The sequence below is a fragment of the Haliotis cracherodii genome, unplaced genomic scaffold (genome assembly GCF_022045235.1).
Source record: "Haliotis cracherodii isolate W230 unplaced genomic scaffold, xgHalCrac1.p SCAF_26, whole genome shotgun sequence".
In the NCBI taxonomy this organism is placed as follows: Eukaryota; Metazoa; Mollusca; class Gastropoda; order Lepetellida; family Haliotidae; genus Haliotis; species Haliotis cracherodii.
The window spans coordinates 4,161,216-4,181,520 of record NW_027266282.1 but is presented as its reverse complement, the minus strand read 5'-3'; the positions used below and the strand labels follow the sequence as shown (position 1 = coordinate 4,181,520).

At 41.1% G+C, this 20,305-nt stretch overlaps 1 protein-coding gene across 2 annotated transcripts in view; it reads right to left on the bottom strand.

Moving 5' to 3' along the window:
• The window catches only part of LOC139473034 (Golgi-associated plant pathogenesis-related protein 1-like), a 67,224-nt gene that overhangs the window by 10,756 nt on the left and 36,163 nt on the right, over nt 1-20,305 (bottom strand). For both annotated transcript variants that reach the window (XM_071255549.1, XM_071255548.1), the window contains exon 2: nt 3,391-3,552. In XM_071255549.1, the coding sequence (XP_071111650.1) occupies nt 3,391-3,552 (162 nt within the window). The remainder of the gene's footprint in view (nt 1-3,390; nt 3,553-20,305) is intronic.

Below are 20,305 nucleotides of genomic sequence, written 5' to 3'. Positions count from 1 at the left end.
AATATTCACCAGGATGGTTGCCAATGCAGACGCCATTTTGAATGTAGCTGACATCGCACGGTCAGCGACAAAACATTGACTAATGCCTATACTTGAAGTATATCTATTTATTACACATGCGGGATCTGAAAGTCCCGAGATATGATGACACCAACGTCATGTCCATGTATTTTTGTACGTTGTCAACAAATATTTCGCAATGCAAAAGGTGAAGACTCGAATCTCGTGTACATCTATTTATAACCCAGCGCGTTCACTCTTCAAAGTTAAACTAGGGTTTGTTTTGCGTCAGCTTAAATCAGCATGCCCCGAGGTATTGATTATTTTTCCAAAGGTCTTCATGTACGGGGATATATTTTTCCAGATGTAGATTCATCCAATGTTTCGATCTCAAGTAAAATGCCACGAATATTCTCATTACGTTCAATGTGCCGTATGGAAATTTAAAAATACAATCAATCAAATGTCCCACGTCGGTGCAACGGTGATGCGAGGTGAATCGGGTTGGCATGAGACTGTTTAAGGAACAAGTACTAAGGTTTATTGGATCTGGTTCTTGATGAATCTTGTAGGAGAAAACTCAGCACGAAAACCTCGTTTCTCTCTCCTGTCTGTCACGACCCCGCTTTGATTATCGCAGTTTAGTGGGTTTGACTGATAGATGGGATGTGTGTTAGATGAACTGATGCGTCAGGGATGCGTATGTCTGATTAGGTATTGCGTCAGGGATGCGAATGAATGAATGAATGAATGAATGTAAGGTGAGGTGATGCGTCAGGGATGCGTATGTCAGTTGATTTGTCAACCTAGATCAAACTAAACAATGGCATCGGAAAGACGCTTAAAGTTCGGCCGAGTGTTCAGGCGTGAGTTACAGCCTAATGTAAGAGTGACAGCCTTATGTAAGAGTGACAGCCTTATGTAAGAGTGACAGCCTTATGTAAGAGTGAGTGCCTTATGTAAGAGTAAGTGCCTAACGTAAGAGTAAGTGTCCAACGTAGGAGTGGGTGCCTTACGTATGATTGAGTGTCTTGAGAAAGAGTAAGTGTCCAACTTAAGAGTGGGTGTCTTTCGTAAGAATTAGTGCTTAAAATAAGAGTGGATGTCTAACGTAAGAGTAAATGTCTTGAGTAAGAGTCAGTGTCTAATGTAAAAGTGGGTATCTTACGGAAGCGTGGGTGTCTTAGATAAGAGTAATCGTCCAACTTGAGAGTGGGCGCCTTGCGTATGAATGAGTGCCTAATGTAAGAGTAAGTGTCTTACGTAAGAATGGGTGCCTAAAGTAAGAGTGCGTGTCTAACGTAAGAGTAAGTGTCTAGCTTAAGAGTGGGTGCCTAATATAAGACTGGGTGTCTAATGAAAGATCGAGTGCCTAACGTAAGAGTGGATGTCTAACGTAAGAGAAAGTGTCCAACTTAAAAGTAAGTGTCGTACGTCAGATTGAGTGTCTTACGTAAGAATGGGTGCCTAAAGTAAGAGTGGATGTCTAACGTAAGAGAAAGTGTCCAACTTAAAAGTAAGTGTCGTACGTCAGATTGAGTGTCTTACGTAAGAATTAGTGCTTAAAATAAGAGTGGATGTCTAACGTAATAGTAAGTGTCTAGCTTAAGAGTGGGTGCCTAATATGAGACTGGGTGTCTAATGAAAGATCGAGTGTCTAACGTAAGAGTGGGCGCCTAACGTAAGAATGAGTGCCTGAAGTAAGAGTAAGTGACGAACTTAAGAGGAGTTGTCTTACGTAAGAGTAGGTACTAAGACGATTAATGAGTGCCAGTCTCATACAGATCAGATCTTAGTGCCACACGAAGATCAAAGGAAATCCTATAACAGAAAGATCTTTCATCCGAGCAATCAGAGCATCGCTATCCAGATTGCGAAGTGAATTCCAGATGTGTTTTTTAATCATGCAACCTCGAAAAGGTGAACATGCGGCATTCCGAGCGACAGTTACTGGCTGTTATGGGATAGACATTTAAAATGGAAGAGACTTTCCCAGCCGGTGGGAAGTACTGCCATACACTATCGGTCATCCATTAGACATTCCAGAATTGTCTTCAGTTTTCAAGTTTTGAATCAGGAAATTTGTGAAAATATTTTTCAAACCATAACCTGAAAAGGATACCAAGATATCAGAATGAACGTAGGTTAACGCGGTGTAAAACCATCACCTTGATGAAGACAATATGTAAATTACGATAACTTTTCGAAAAGCTTCTATGTCATAAGTAAACTATTGTTATCCCAGTTCAAGGTCGTCTGGATAGATTTGACAAGTGGAGTGGCCCTGCTCACTAGCTTATCTTTGATGTGGTTAATTTGATTCATTTAGGAGATAAACCTACTGTGTTTTGAAATTTGATGTAGTTCCACTGTAGAGTAGATAAATCTTATTTTAATTTGGAACCGAGCGATTTAGCCATATGAAACATGTTGTCACGAATATAGTTTCTTCAAACATGCTTTATAATGTTTTATTTTACTGTCATTATCGGTTGTTTCAATGAGGAAATAGCCTCTTCCGATTCTGGTCGCCACAGAATATCCCAAACAGTTTCATAAACATTTCATTTGTATGGAAAAGATATGCTACCGTTAAATCTTGTAATGACAACAACGTAGCAGTCAGGGTTGCGGCCGAGAACACCAAAAACATCCGATATCAAACTACTGTATTTCCTCTATTAGACGCTAGGCCGTCTATTAATTTCGCAAGAGCCCTTGACTCGGCGTGTATTAGAGACCTGGCATGTATTTGAGACCCAGCGTGTAATAGAGGAAATATAGATACGTTTTACAGTTCAAGTGGGGGTGATCCATCAGCAGCCATTTTCTATGAATCGATATGTAGGCTATCGATGTATTCATACGCATGTTTTTTGTGTGAAAAGGCTAAATATATTTGAAAGGGATCCCCGTAGTAAAAGGGAAACCTCTTTTTAACCAATCAGAATCAAGCATTCATCAATGTCATGGTAGAATTTTTGATACCCACCCGGCTCGGTTCGCCTCGAACAGTAAAGGAGCAGTGATATAACTTCAGTTTAACCCTGATCGTGATGTATAAATAGTTCGTAAAACACAACGGATGTTTCAGGTCAGTCAGTGCTTAATTGATATTAGGTATACGCTTTCATGAAGACACAAGTAAACGGCAACAATTTTGAACAGAGATATAAGGTCCAGGGCTCCGTTCTACAAAGCGATCGTAGCGTTTAGACGGTCGTAAATCCAATACTTTAAGCTCTATGATCGCTTTGTTGAACGGAGCCCTGGACTGATCCCATGTTGCGTTGATATAGTCACGTGAACGAAAAGTTCCAATATGGATTCCCGGCAGTTCTGGCTGATGCTCTATTGGACTGATCTGAGTCGGGTTTACAGTTACTCTACCTGATGTTTCACTGTACTGAAGATACCCTCTCTCTGACAAACTGTTGGCCCACTCCTGCGATTCTTTACACAATTCATCCGAGGGAGATAATTCTGGACTTCCGTGGCACACCCGGAACGAGTTATGTCCCTTTATCATTTCCTGTTTGAAGAGACTGAAATCTGCAAAGGAGAAAAAAACGTATGTATAAATATTACCACTTCATCAAATCTAGTCGTATTCTCTAACGACGCCATTTCACACTGGTTATTCAAATAATACTCAAGTCTGACAAGACAAGTCCCCACATAATAGTAATAATGTATTCTGACAAGACAAATCTCCACAGAATAGTAATAATGTATTCTGACAAGGCAAGTCCCCACAGAATAGTAACAATATATCTGTTTAGTTTGGTATAAGGTAGATTCTGGGGCACGAATGGCCCAGTTGTCTAAGGTTGAGATTGGCTCTGCAGAGTTGTATCCCCTTATCACCAGAAACCTATGATCGTGGGGTCGAATTCCGGTTCGCCCCGATTTTGTTTCCAGGTTTATTAGCACCATAACCGTCCTCGTGGCAAACGTCTGAGACCTGCACCGAACTCACTCACCATCTCAGTTACTGACCTGACATGAATATTTCAGGGCTATTTTCACAACTGTTACGAACGGAAAACTTAGAAATTACATGTAATTTATTAATAACAACATTTTTTGGTCAATCCTATAATGAAAAAGGAAATATATTCATGGGCCCTTGATGCAAAACTGAAATGGTGGCTGAAATGAAACAAAGAAGAAATGGTTATCGCTGGTGATGTATTTGATACGGGTATCATAGTTGTAGTCTGGACCTTACGGTTGCAGTATTTTTGCGACTGTTTTCAAAACGTTTGCAATTTTTTTTGTCACATCCAATAGTATACTTTCTTTTACAGGGCAATTTAGTTTGTAAGCGTAATGGAGTAGACAACTTTTCCTCTTCAAACAACTGTCAAAGGCAATGGCTACAGAATATAGTCATGCATTTATTTATTATTTCTGTATCCATATCCAAGACGTGAAAATTTGTTACTATCTAAAAACTAAACATAAGACCAAGTTTTAATAAGGGCATTATCAGCAAAAACACCAGTGCGGTTGAAGGTTTTAAAGAGTGAGTGAGTGAGGGAGTATGGTTTTACGCCGCTTTTAGCAATATTCCAGCAATATCACGGCGAAATGGGCTTCACACATTGTACCCATGTCGGGAATCGAACCCGTGTCTTCGGCGTGACGAGAGAACGCTTTAACCACTAGGCTACCCCAACGCTCCAGTTTTTAAAGAAACAAGGACTGATTTGAATTGCTGAATCATAGGAATATGCTAAATAAACACATATAAACATGTGCTTCTTTCCAATGAGAAACATAACAACACTGACCGCATGTTTAGTCTGCTCCCTTCTAGGAAATAATGTACCGGAACTAGCTACATACACTGAAAAATTGCGGAAACTCTCAACACCTTGCTGACGTTGTACGTCATTGACGGTATTTTTAAATGCCTAACCGCTTCTCCCTTCGGTTCAAAGCACTTTCATATCTCTTATTCTGGCCAGGTGATTCTATGGTAGTAACATCTGCACACACGACTAATTTCAAAGAATGACGTTTCTATCTTCTACAAGAACATTTGATCAGCTGACCAACATTTTCTTCAAGGCTCAGGCCGGCCAAACAGGCGTCACTAAAATGGCTGTTTTGCGTTTACAAAGTGTTTCACTGGTGTTCTTGTGGATAATTAGCTGAGAACATAATTATAGTAAACAGCATGTCTTCCATGAAAAAGATATTAACGTTTCTCCCCGGAGGATATACATCTACACAGCCGAGAAGAAGCGAGTTTCCATGTTTGTCGTTGTGAGTTGCGAGGGTCATGGTCACTAACGGAGTGAACGGGATTTTACGAGATGAATAGACGTGTACACCACGAGACTGAAGGTGAAGGGGTGAACATTAGCGTTCAACGCGTAAAATGCCATACACCCCGCTATTGACACACAAAACACATCTGCCATTACGAGTGGAAACAATACAAAGAATTGTCATTTGCTTGTAACAATATCTATCAGATTATTCTAATGACTGGCAGTATGCTAACAAGCAAGTGACGTCACGTCAAACGTTACGTCACATACGAGGTAAGGTGACCACAGATGAACACGATTGTGTAGCCTATGGTTTGTTTCGCAGGTTCCAATAGGTTGAAATAAGTGACATTCATATTTCATGCGATATGGAGCTGTGATTCGAACCGAGTGCGAAATCTTCAATAAGGACCACGATCACTCCTTGTCTATATGTATATAGAGGGATTTGATTTTTTTCCATACGAACATGTTATACTATACTCGCTTTCATCGAGTTCCTGTGCTTGATACCGGTGTAAGGATGTACATCGAAACGTTGCTAAATGCATAAACCAGAAGTTGATTTCCATAAAGTTGTATGTTTTCTTTTGAAAGAATAGGATGTTCTTTAACTTCATTTGAGTGGAATAGTTGTTTTCGTTGTCCGCAAGTACAGGAGTGACAGTAAAACCGCGGGTATTCAATACGGAACAGTGACTATGTTTCAAGTCCATAATTAAAACAGCGCGAAACTCTTGTTGCACATTTCGGCAAACAGCGTCATAGCTTTCGGCTGAACAGCGCGCAGTGGCTCGCGTTTTCCTACCCACGGGTAGACTTGAAAGAGAACCTCCAAACCTGACCATTGACCCGTCTGAATGTGAATAAGCGGAACAGGCCCACAGGCCAAGGTATGCTGTAAATCTAGCTTCTTCTTCAGAACGCTCCCGGTAGACTGACATTGGGCCCAGAAATAAAGTTATTTTATCTAAAAGCATATATCTACAAAATATTAATTTTTTTTATCCAAATGGAATCCAGAACCATCTTTATATTTTTCAGCCTTGAGCTGAGGCAATCCAGACTTGCAAAACATTCTAAATTTGAGTTGGTCTTTTAAAAATGTATTCTCTAGAGTCTGGGAGACCGTCGGAGGGGTCTCGTTCTGTCACAGACGGAAGATGTGAACGAGAACCCCCTCACCTGAGCGGAACAGTCCAAGACTGATAGGTATGCTGTATACCCGATCGAGAGGAGCTGGAACTCCAGTAACAATAACTTACACCATGGGAATATGTACAGTGTGGGTGATGTCATTAAATACACCAGCACATCGCCGTGCATGCTAGCGACGACGCCAGTGTCAAACTGACATCACATTGTAACAACCACGTGAGTGTATAGTGCACGTGCGCCATGTGCACGTTCATGTCAACCCCTGAAACTAAATGAACTCTACCAAGTCACGGAGATCCCCTTTTTGTCAAACTTGTCACTTCCTCGCTGTTCAAACACGCTTGTATCCACAATGTGTTTGGAACGATGTACATCCACACAGTTTACATGAACTTGATGTAGACGTGGCCAGTGCACATTATAGCCTGTCCGTTGACGTGCACGGAGTAATTTGGGAAGTTGACATAAGAAGAGTGACATAGAAAACCTCCTTGGATACCATTTGGTCATCCAGCTTAAACCCCTAGTCTGCCTCGCAGTATTACAACAGAAGAATCTTCAAAACCCAAAACCCTAATGGGTCTTTGCCTGTCTCATTGTCTCTCAACCGTATTATTCCCCTTCCGCCTAGCTTTACTATAATGCTAGAGTCTACATAAAGCAAGTCTAGATTTTCCACAGGAATCTTCCATCTCACTATGGCTCCTTTTCAATTTAACAGGAGTTGTTTGTTTCTGTCAAAATTATATATTTTCAAAGACTAAGCTTCAGTCTGTCTCTTCCCCTGCAGTACCTGACTGTATGCAAAACGCTTCGTGTTGTCAATATTGATTTTCTTGATGTAACCTTATGAGATGAAAAGATATGTACTTCTTACGCGTGTGCACAATAGGTATTTACTTAATGTACAGAAACACACATATGCTTTTACAAGCGACAACCAGTTACTATAGCGATCTCGTCAGACTGTTCTTGTTATCGACGTGTTTGCGACATGCAGAGCTATATGAAACTATCAGCGGCAGATATCGAACGAAATATGTGAATTATTTTTGAAAGAAATATACTACAAAAAAAAGTTCAAGAGCACCCGATTTTTTCATATGACAACAGTTAATCTGTCCTTGCCGGTGTGTATTGCAAAACACAGCCTTCCAATTATAGGTGTTCCTTTACTTGTTTTAAGTAGTATATTACACCCTGATGTAACCCTCGGGATAGCGACGGGTCGTATATATCGTTCCTTGTGGGTTCGTGATGTCAAAGAATAAACGCAACACATATTTTTCAAAGAAATCCCAATAGCATTTGGGTGGTTCGACAACACCCGGGTTCGATTAAAAAAATGGGTACAATGTTCTTCCTGTCAACCGTCATATTGCTGTAATATTACCTAATTCGGCGCAAATTCCAACTCACTACACAATCGTATTTGCTCAACCACGAACGTTTTAAACGTTAGGGACGCTTCATACCACTGGTCCTTCTTTTCTGGTAGCCTTATCACATAATCAGTTGTACAGAGTTGCTTCTCTTTCGCGTACCAGGATCCTGTGTATTTGAACCAATGTACCTTGGTTTGTAAGCATGACATGATATTTGAAACTGTTCGAAGCGACGTAAAACCAAACTCGTTCACTTCGAACAGGAGGCTGAGTTGGGATAGAGTCAGTTATAATTATCACTTTTGACGCTCATTGAGACAAGTGAATTGTTTAACTAAGAGCAATTTACCACAATCAAGGACCCGTAAAGATCCGGGGTAGAATAGGTCTTCAGCTACCCATGCTTGCCGTAAAAGGCGTCCATGCTTGTCGAAAGAGGCGACTAACGGGATTGGGTGGTCAGGCTTGGTTGATTCATGTCATCGTATCCCAATTGCGTGGATCGATGCTCATGATGTCAATCGATGGATTATCTGGTCCAGACACGATTATTTACAGACCGCCGTCACAAACCTGGAATATTGCTGAGTGCGGCGTTAAGCAACAAACAAACAAACCACAATCAAGGAAAGGGCGGCGAAGCGTGACATTTATGGGTCAATGTGTTCGAAGCAGCAACTTGCTGTTAGGTAATGCTATTAAAACACACCAATTAAAAGAGATGTCAGAAGACTATTTCTCTGTTATGTCCAGCAGCTTCACTCGCGAAGAGTTCACGCCAAATCCTTGATAAGATCATTTAGTTTGACAGCTACGATGGCCCCTCAGTTTCAGGCCTGGTTGTTATACACTGGTTATCTAGCACGAAATAGGATCGATGAATCGAGTCGCACAGCAATACAGATGCCCTCATTTCAAATTTATTGAAATTGATCACTCGTGTAATCGTTTTCACATATTTCATGAATTGTAAATGTGAAAGCAATCATTTCTTCCAAAAAGGTGAAATACACTTTGTTTGTGTTAGTTCTCGGCTGAAAGGATGAGTGTTCATCTGTTGATGATAGAATGGTAACTTAAACATCTGGTCCCGTTCCTAAAAGCGATATTCGCGATGAAACGATCGTAAACCCTGTGCTTTAACACTGACATCCGACAGTCGCGGCGCTTAGTTCGCTGTGCGAGGACCACTTCCGTGGTCTAGTGGACACAGCGTCTTACCCTAGCGCGGAAGGTCGGTGGTTCTATCCACGGCCGCGTCATGCCAAGACATTAAAAGATTGCACTTGTTGTTACCCTGCCTGGGGCTCGGAATAAAGGGGAGTAAAACAAGGACTTGTGATCGCAGTCAGTAAACTGTGTCCGAGTTGGTTTTATCATATGTTTGTTTTACAATTGAAAATATCTCAAGTCAGCGGCGAACATATATCTCCAAAATGAACTGTAACTGTAAAATATTTTTTAAAATTATAATTTGATTTAAATCTTTTAAAAATGTAATAAAACAACATTCGCATAATACACAACTGCTGATGGGTACCTTAGACATCTTATCTTTGAAAGTCAATAGATTTGCTTTTTTTCGGCACAAATTTACATGTGGTTGCAATTGCATTTCTTATCCCAGTCTTTTTACAGATGTTGCACGAATGAGGGAAGGTTAAACAGAAAATCCAAATTTTAAACCGTTCTTTCAATTTTCAATTGCATAAAAAACAAATTCGGTATACTTTATTCGCCATTAAGTTTAGCTGGAAAATGGATTGGGCGTTACAAAATCATAAAATTAGACTTCATGCTAAACATGGCAGTCCCTGGATGAAAGAAATAAAGAACTGTATTGCAACCTCAAAGTCAAACAGTGACTGGGTCGCTCTTGAAGCCACGGTAACCACATTCCACTTGTATCACACACGTGAAGATTTGGGTTAGAATAAGAGGCGACGATTGGGATCAGGTGGTCAGGCTCGCTGACTTGGTTGATGCATGTCAGCCTCAGAAAACCTGGTAGTGGTTTGTGGTTATGAATATCGGAAGTTCACTAATACTTGTTTTAGTAAATTCAATTACCGTTTGTTGTCAGTGCTAGCGCAGTCACCCATCTTTCCGAGGCAAGGGACCATGCACGTGCTCGTGGGTGTCACCGAAGTGGTAAACCTCTGAGACCTGCATCACTTCGGGCTTTCCTTCCTCATTAAGCTGATTAGACGTGATATGACTGGAATACTGTTAAAAGCGGCGTTAAACCCAACTCACTCACTCCGAGGCAAGGGTGTTAACTGGACTACAAAAGTTAGTTAACTCTCTTGCCTCGGGAAGACGGCAGTCACCGTCAACTATATTTTCAAAACAACGGTTGTATACAAGTATCTTTTGATTAAATCAGGATATAAACGTCTAAATTAGTAACTACACGTATATATAAGACCAATGATAATTAATCAGTTAACGCAAGAACATTGGCATCCGCAAGCGTGTAGAGGCGGAAGCCTGTTTTCAGTAAGCCGACAAGTTATCCCGTTTCCTCCATTCACAACCGAGTCAAGACGGTTACGGAAAGGGGCGAGGTTTGCCGAATGGCATCGTTAGTGGCATCGTTAGTGAAACGACCGTTCCGCGAAGTCAACACTGACTTCTTGAAACCGAAATTAATGAATCTACGATGTTTTTGAACCCGTTAATTCCTTAAAGCACAAAAACACCTCTGCATGTTATGTAGCGTTATGAACTAACGTTATCACCGCTTTCCTTAAAATCGCATAAATCACGCGAGGAAGATCGTAGTCACTTAATTATCCTCCGCCGGGCCAGTTGATTGAACTGATGCAATAAACAAACCGCTAGTGACGAGCTCGCGGGGGGTCCTATCATCCCTCATGTAATTATCTGATAACGGGAGACGTATCTTTCATTCGCCCAACCCTACAGGATGAGCTTGGCGCTGAGCGTGCAAAGGGCAGGCTTCTCATACGCACTTTGATTGGCTATATTCTCCGAGGACGGTTGAGAAACAAACACAATCATCATACCAGAAACGAGTACACCCAGACGCTCGTACGTTGAAGTAGAGACGACATATGGACTGTTTGTGGCCCCTAGTGGTAATAAACAATGAGTTGATTCATTTCTGAATCTTATGGCTGATCTTGGTGATATTCATTAGCGTTCTGTCAAAAGGGTCTCTCGGTATGATTGAATTAACAATATTATCCAGAAACTAATCCGATTATTGGGAGGAATGACGTCATAATCACTCGGTTATTTATGTATGTTATCCGTCCGGTTAGGATACATACAACTAGAATATTGCTGAAAGCGGCGTTAAACAACAAACAAACAAACCATGTAAGAGCCAGGACTCGACTGCACCAACCAGCCTTTCAAGACAGTTCAAGCCAAACCTCACCGACCGCCTCCGTGGTCTAGTGGTAGAGCGTCCGCCCGAAAGAAGCGAAAGGTCCGGGTTCGATCCCCGGCCGCGTCATACCAAAAGACATCAAAAGATGATACTTGTTGTTACCCTGTCTTACGCTCGGCAAGACGGGGCCTAAACAAGGACTTGGGCGGCTCGGAGTCGGTATACTGTGTCCGAGTGAGGTATTCACATTATTGCTTGGAATCTCAGTGGTCTAGCACAATAAAATCAGCATTAGTCCGGACTGGTGCAAGCAGCCCCCCACCCTACACACACACGCGTGCACGCACATCGCTATACATGTGCAATAATCTTGGACGCGACGTCCAACCCCATTTCACCTCACCAAGCCTCACCAATACGACTAGCTTTTCAGGACTTCCGACAATTCCGCTCGGACATTCCAGGCCACAACCAACCGATTATCCGTTCGGCACAACCGCATCTATCCTTTACGCTGAATAAGGGTTTTTCGAACCGGGACCACCAAACTCCTAACTATACACGAGCGATGTCATGATCGCTTCAAAAGGAGCTTCAATAACACACACATAGAGCCACTCTTTACCTCGAACTCGTTTAAATCGAAGTGTAGTTTAAGCCCACGTAACGTTTTGATCAAGAGAGAAACATTACCGTCCTTCGACGTAGATCAGGATTCCGGTTGTCTCGAATAACAGATATTCAACATCTTCGAGAAATTCGAGTTAACGATATTTCGACATATCAATTAATGTTTTCTCGGTGATTCATTTGAAGCTATTATTCGAGTCACTTCCATTCCCGGAATTCTCTACTGACGTGTGTAAAGTCGATTGATGTTACAAGTAGGCTATTCCTAACCATCTTTACTGCATAACCTGGCTTGACTTTTAACAGCTCGATGCTTTTCCTTTAACGCTACGCTGAGCATCACTTTAAGCAAATCAGTACGTTTTCCCGTTACTGTGAAAATAGATTTTGTGACCCAATCAAGCTAATGTCATCGCTGGGCCGAGATTGGAGTATGTCTGTGATGTCTGTATCAATAATAGATGCAATAAACAACACTATTGATAATCGATGTCCGACACATGTGTATGTAGATTTCACTGAAATGGACAAGACTAGTCAGACGGCTTCATGCTGCGCTAGGCGTGACTGTGATGAAATATACTCGCCTCCAACGTGGTAAATAGCTGTCACGATTTGTCTAAAAGAGGAATCGTGATAGATGCGGATATGTAATTATTGTTGGCGGTATCGTGTTAAGTTGAGTGTGTGAGTTTGGTTGAACGCCATTTTGAAAAATATTTCAGTTGTATCACGGCGTGTGACCTTCGTAAAGCCCGAAGTGATGCAGGCCGTAGACTTAAACGACTTTGGCGAAACAACAAGCACAGGTTTGTTGTTTAACGCCGCACACAGCAATATTCCACCTATATGACGGCGGTCTGTAAATTATCAAGTCTGGACCAGACAATCAAGTGATTGAAATCATGAGCATCGATCCACGCAATTGGGATACGAAAACAAGTCAGCGGGCCTGATCACCCGATCCCGTTAGTCGCCTCTTACAAGCATGGGATGCTTAAGACCTATTCTAACCCGAATTCCCCCGGATGTTTTAGGACGTATGTCAATTTAGTTACAGGTTGTCCAAATAATAAGTTTTTAGGGCAACAAAGATACAATGTAACAGTTGCACAGATAACACGAATAATAATAACGTCAATATCTAGGCTGGTGATATCTAGCCAGCACGTAAAGCAATATTCATGTATTGACCGTCGACCAACCTATGCCAGTACATCGTCATCATGGAGTATTGATGCGTCAACATCTGTCACGCGCAAGGGGCGACCTCGGATCAACACAAGGCTCGTTCAATAATGCATACACAACCATATTCATGTTACCGCACCTCCAGACGTCAAATAACTGGGTCATATCCACGACGTGTCCAAAATAAGATAATGCTACATAAGTATCATAATCACGCGCGGATATTCGTTCGTGGAATTTCATGAATGATTGCTATTCATGTTATTCCCGAATAATCTCAAAATAATTTATTTATTAATGTATTATATTGATAAATATGTCATTATAAATTCATCAGGCATTATTGCGAAGGTTTGTTTAAAAAAACACGCATATAAAATGTTTTTAATTTGTAGATTTGAAGGAGAAAAAATGATATATCTTCAATAGTCGAGAAATTGAATAAAATGTATTGTAGGGGAATATTTACAATTTAATATATAATATATTTATGATCAGAGTGTGAATTTTTCAACGGTGCCCATAAAACATCTGCAATCTCGAATGTACCGTTTAGCTCGAATATAACGTCATGCAAACGGTAATCACAGCACTGAAGCTTCCACATATGCATTGGCCCAGTGGTAATCTTATTGACTGATCGTACAGGCCGTGTTCGATTCCCCAAGTGGACACAGTTATTATGTCATGAACAAAACGCGGACTACGATAAATCCAACTCATCGAACAAACCAATAATGCTGAGATAACGAGATCACATATCGAGACAGCTATGGCCTATCTCGTGTATTCGAGCGAGGGAACTGAGTTTGAAACAATTTAAAAAAAGCCTTGATTCGATTAGAATTTCTCCTATTTGATTATGCAGCCGATGCATTGACAGATGAAACCCTTAACCCATCTGACAATCCTTCAATAAAACCAGTTATACGACTTACCCACCAGATCTCAACTAAGACATTTTCTTCAGATAAAAAAAAAGACAATTCTAAGTAAGTTAGGGAGACTGCCAATGCTCTACTTACATGCGTTTAAATTGGGACGCTCCATGTCGCCTATACTCGTCCTCAAACGAGGCACATGCTCTCAGAGTAGAAATAATTCGATTTGGAATTCTAAACAGTTGTTCTACTTCAAAAGAGAAAATCGATACTAGCATCAAATAGTCTTTGTGACGAAGTCACGCTGACGTATAAATTCCTTCGAGCCAAGAAGAAAATTCTAATTTCGGACTTTCAATGACGATAGGCGGACGTTTTGTTTGAACCAGAAGCCATGCTTCTGGAAGTTATGAGGTATTTGAAAATAAGCATTTGCTGTAAACGATGGTGTTTTTGTATAACATAGGACTTTGTTTCGACTTTAAATTTTAGGGGCTCACAAGAGGTTGCAAGTCAATGAAGAGTTATTTCACAAATACTTTTTAGAGCTATTCAATGTTTATTGCAATATATGTTTTTTGTGTTTTACGGTTCCGCTCTAACGACTTCCAGCGCGATTGATTTTTCATAATTTTTATTGAGCGGTTTAAATGAAAATGTCCATATGTTTCACTAACGATTGATTTACCTACCAACTTTCGATATCACTCTTTCTCTCGCCATAATGTGATTAACGACATTCTTAACAATACATCAGGTCATCAAATCACAATGTGTGGGGAGAATTGTCGCTGTAGGTGGTGCCCATCTTCTTTTTGCATCCACATTACGTGCCAACCTGTACCCATCTTCCCGTGGCAAGGTGTCCACTAGCCTATCAAAGTCTGCATCCTTGCCATTTCATGCCAACTTTCCTTACCTCGGCCGTGGACCATCGCATGTAGAACACGAGTTGTGTCCCTTGTGATGAAAACGCGATATCCAATCAGATCGCTGTTCTTATTTCAAATGAATTCATAAAGATGACTACCGTAGCACACGATCTGGTCGATCAGATAACGAAAGGTTTTGAGATTTCATCGCTGACAGACAAACAGAATGACAGATTACCCAGTAGAGATACTTATTACTGCCGCATTTCCCCCTTACATTAACATAGGCATGCAGTTTAGTGATATTACACAACCCGTGAAGATCCGGGTTAGAATGGGTCTTCAGCAACCCATGCTTGTCGCGTAAGAGGCGAATAAAGGGATCGGGTGGTCAGGTTCGTTGACTTTGTTGATGCATGTCATCCTATCCCAACTGCGAGGATCGATGTTAATGTTATCAATGACTGGATTGTCTGGTCCAGAGCCGTTTATTTACAGACCGTCGTCATGTAGCTGGTACATTGCTGTGTGCAGCGTTTAAAACAAACAAACAAAACTGAGACAAACGCTGACTGTTACTGCGATAAGCGTTCAGTCCTTTGAGTGAAAACCTCCAATGATTTTGCACTCAAATATATGAAAGTACTCGAGAGAGTTCATTGACAACTTTGAACCACTTTAAAAATATTTGTCTTAATTGCTTAATTGTTTGAATAATTTCACCGCAAATCGACAGAGTGAAATGTTCGGAACACGGATGTTTATTTTGTAGAACGTTCTCTGAAGATGGACTGTCGATGTGTGCGATAGTCCACACTTGTTTTAACACAAAAAGGAAGGATTGGAAAGGCAAAGGTGTAAGCTAGACTAGATATAGGCTGGTGGACAAGCTTGCCGCTGGAACATGACTGTACCTTTATCATGTCTATAATTGGGTAGTATAACAACAGCAACGTTATAACATCAATCATCATCATCATCATCATCATCATTATTATTATTATTATTATAGATTTGTCGTCCCCCTCCACCCAAAAGGCATCGGCAGCAGCTCTTAGCACACGTCAAACAAATGATCTCTTTATGGCCGTTGTCGTGTTTGTCTATTTCTTCAGCTGACCAATCATCATATTTAGGATCTCAGTCAAAGAGCTACACTTCCTGATAGTTAGGCCACATGTTGTTTTCTTGTTTTATCGTCTAGCGATCAAAATAATCAGATTTCTATTTAGATGTTAGCATGCTAGATTCGGATCCGTTGTCAGCATTTTTTCGTTTTATTTATTTTTCCGAAGTTGCACTTTTTGATGTAACCCGCTGTGATGACCAAAAATACCTTTCGTGACTTTGCAATGTTGTGCAGAGAAGGGACCTTCTTGTACAACTGTGAATTTAGGTTGGAGGGAAATAGAAACAGCAAATAATAACTAAAATTTGACCTTCCCATTATATTTTAAGTGAGGAGAAACAATATTTTATGTTTTGTTCAAAGTCAGAAAACGGCTTGATTGCTTGCCATCTCTTGGTGAGGCAGCGTACTATATGTCCATTGTATTATGATAAAACACCATGGACTCGTTGCCGTACGTTTGTTTCGGATGTGACCTTGCCCTGTCTTTCTTTTTCATCAATTACATTACAATTAGAACTCATCTCACGCGACCCGTGAAGATCCGGGGTAGAATAGGTCTTCAGCAACCCAAGCTTGCCGTAACTGGCGACTATGCTTGTCGTATGAAGCGACTAACGGGATCGGGTGGTCAGGCTCGCTGACTTGGTTGATGCATGTCATCGATCCCAATTGCGTGGATCGATGCTCATGATATTTATCACTGGATTGTCTGGTCCACACTCGATCATATACAAACCGCCGTCAAATAGCTGGAATATTGCTGAGTGCGGCGTTAAACAACAAACCAAATCATCTCACGCATTAGTGTAGTTCGATTGGACGCTATTTTCATCACCGTCTCATTCGAATCACACCCAGAACGAGGTTTTCGTAGAGACGGGGTCAACGGTACTGATCATAATAAAAAGGAGGTATAATTCTGTTCAGAATCGAGGATGGGGGTCGATACGTTTGTCTCAGTTGTGTTTAATGCCCAAGCTAACTCTGGTCAAAGGATTATATTCACTACAGATACAATGGTGAATAGGTGAGTGAGTGAGTTGGATTTGACGCCTCGTTTGACAATATTCCAGTTTCACACATTGTACCCTTGCGGGCATCGAACTCGGGTCTTCAGCGCGATGAGCTGTAACCAGCAGGCTCCGCCACCGCCGAACCACCTCACCGCCTCCAACCATCATCGGTGGCAACATACTAGTGACGTCAACCCTTTAAATCTACTCGACCGAGACAACGCTCTAATCAGGTAAACAAACTGAAATTTACAAATTAAAATCAAACCCTGTAAACTACATTCTCGAAACCACGCCATCTTCAAGTTGACACGGGGCGGTCGGGTAACCTAGTGGTTAAAGCGTTCGCTCGTCACGCCGAAGACCCGGGTTCGATTCCCGACATGGGTACAATGTGTGAAGCCCATTTCTGGTGTCCCCCGCCGTGAAATTGCTGGAATATTGCTAAAAGCGGCGTAAAACCATACTCACTCACTCACTCAAGTTGACAAACTGCACTATAGCAGTGTACAATTTTAAATCACACGTACACCACTGAAACATACATGCAGAGGAACCACACGACTGAAATCTTCCAACTGAGAAACCGCAGAATAAAAATCTTCAAACTGTGAGATTCCACTCTATTGAAAATGGAAAATTGTCATACTTCTCAGTTGGATTGTACAAATTAAGGGACACAAATTAATTATGACCTAAGGCTATGAATTCAATTCCTTTCAAAGCAAGCCTTAATTTTATTGCCATTGGTGATTCTGGGACTTCACTATTCTACACAGGACTTCAAGACACTACCCCCGACCCGGCAGGTTCTGCTATGTTAAGTCCCGCACACCGAAACAGTGACACGCGCGTCTTTCCTCCATGAAGACACGCGCGCCTTAAAGTTTCCAATCATACACACATTCATTATGAAATTGCCCGTCGCTCAGGGATAATTTTTTAGATTATTCTACAAAATTAAATTGTCAAGCTTCGTCGACGAGGTAAACATGAGTTTGGCTGAAATCAATTCTTTGCGACCATTGCTGTTTTTTTATAATACCCTGAGATACAATTTTGCCAAAATTGCCTGCTTGTCCGATCTGATTGTATGGCGGGTATCTCCAGAAATGGGCTTTTAGTCCATTTGCTGATTTGCCAGAAAACTGCACACTTTAAGTTTAAGATCATTTAAGGTTCGAATGGGCGATATTAAAGCATACATATATTTGTCGCCTTCATTAAAATCACTAGCAGAATGCTCATTTTTACACGACCCTCATTACTCCAGGAACATGTTTGTTACCATGAACCTTTTGGTTACTACTTTTCTGGATTGTTTGATTCAGTGGATACAGGGCATTCGTCACCACTCGCCACTTTCCGTAACCTGCAAGAAAACTCGTCCCCCTATCGATGAATGTTATATGCGAAAATACGACAAACCAATCAGAATGCGCGTATGATTTCAAGATCTTCGTCAAAGAATCCCTCAGAAATAATTTTTGATTTTACATATGTCTTGCATCTAAAAATATACCAAAGACACAGTTAAATGTGTTCACTCAAACTGTATAATTCCGCACGTGCCGATGTGCTTTAAATTGCATCTTAAATATATATAATATATGGGGGAAATGTGTGAACCATTGCGCAACGAGTTGACAATTGTTTTAGGTATGCCCGTTTGCGCTAAGACGAAACCCGGTCGCAAAAATGGCCACGAGAGGGGCACGAGTCGCTATTCGGCTTGTCCCGGAACAATACGAGTTGGTCACGAATGGATATAGGGGTCGCCATTCGCCCCTTTCCGTCCCCCTATCGACCAATGTGATGTGAGAAGACACGAACTAACAGGTCAGAATGTACTTTGGTCAAAGAATCCCTCACTATGTTTTGTTTTAACTTATAAGGTATAGATTTTATCTGAAAAATAACGATTTTGATAAACCGTGTTAATATAACGAAACTGTCAATGTAAACTTACAAAGCAAAGACAGATGTGGTACACCAAGTTGGCCAGCCTGGTTCCGTGTGTATGCTGCGCTGGCGTTCAGTTTAGCGCCAGCGCAGCATACCCAGGGAACCAGGCTGCAAGTTGGCTGTCTCTTTCGCTTTGCCCTTTTTAGCGTAGACAGAACCAAGTTAATAACATGGCGACGGAGGGGCACGAATTGCCTTTTGGTTTGTCCCGGAATGACGCGAATGGTTACGAATGAGGATCGTATGGACGAGAGATAGATTCACGTTGGTACATGTAGTTTTTGGATATCAAGCATGAATCATTACAGATGTGCATTGCCATGACACGAAGCAGTGGGGATGATGTTAATACTTTGGGTCATTTATTGAGATTAACGCGTCCTTGGATTACAAACTTTATTAGGAACTTGTTTACCGCTATAACTGCGCTTTAATGGCAACCACGTGTCTATTCTCAGAACACCAAGATATTCCAAAAACAAAACGAAATAGGTCTTCAGCAACCCATGCTTGCCGAATAAGGCGACTAACGGGATCGGGGGGTCAGGCTCGCTGACTTGGTTGACACATATCATCGATCCCTATTGCATGGATCGATGCTCATGATGTCAGTCACTGGATTGTCTGGTCCAGACTCGATTATTTACAGACCGCCATCATATAACTTGTTTGATAGGCATTACTTAGAAGTTGACGGATGACAAAGCTAGGACAGTCATGCTTGACAACGGTATAAGGATCTATACCGAAGTGGCGCCTTCTCAGTTTTTAATGAAGTTGTTATCCATAAATTGTGTCTACTTTGTCACCGTCATATAGCTGGAATATTGCTGAGTGCGGCATTAAACAACAAACAAACAAACAAGAATTCACAATTGTATCAAAATTTAAAAAACCCATTCCTTTAAAACACCGAAGCCTTTCATGATTTGCAAAATTACCACCCATAAACACATTTGCTGGAAGTAAGAACCGGTTACATTGCAAAATGCAACTTAAGAATGGAAAATAACCGGGACAGAATTTCTTTTCGTGAAATCTTTTTTAAAAAATCAGAGTTGCTCGGTGATGATAAACAAGAACATATTATTGTGTGGCCTAAACAAAAGTACAATCATTAATAACAAGCGTAAGACGTGACTAGCAAATACACCCACGACAGAAGACATTCAGGTGTTATGATTGCAGAAGCCATGTCAACAAAGTCAATGACACCCTACATTTCATGTCGATATCAGATTTCGCATGTCAACAGCAGCGTAAAATTAGCATTTCCCCACAGTAAATAACACGGCGTTGACAGGTGGTCTCGTGTCCCGCCATGTATTTAATATTTACTGGCGTTAATACAACTGTGAGTTCCGCTGAATGTATCGAGTACCTTATAAGGGATTTATTGTTGATATCCGTAACGAGATCAGACTTGTGTGATTTAGCA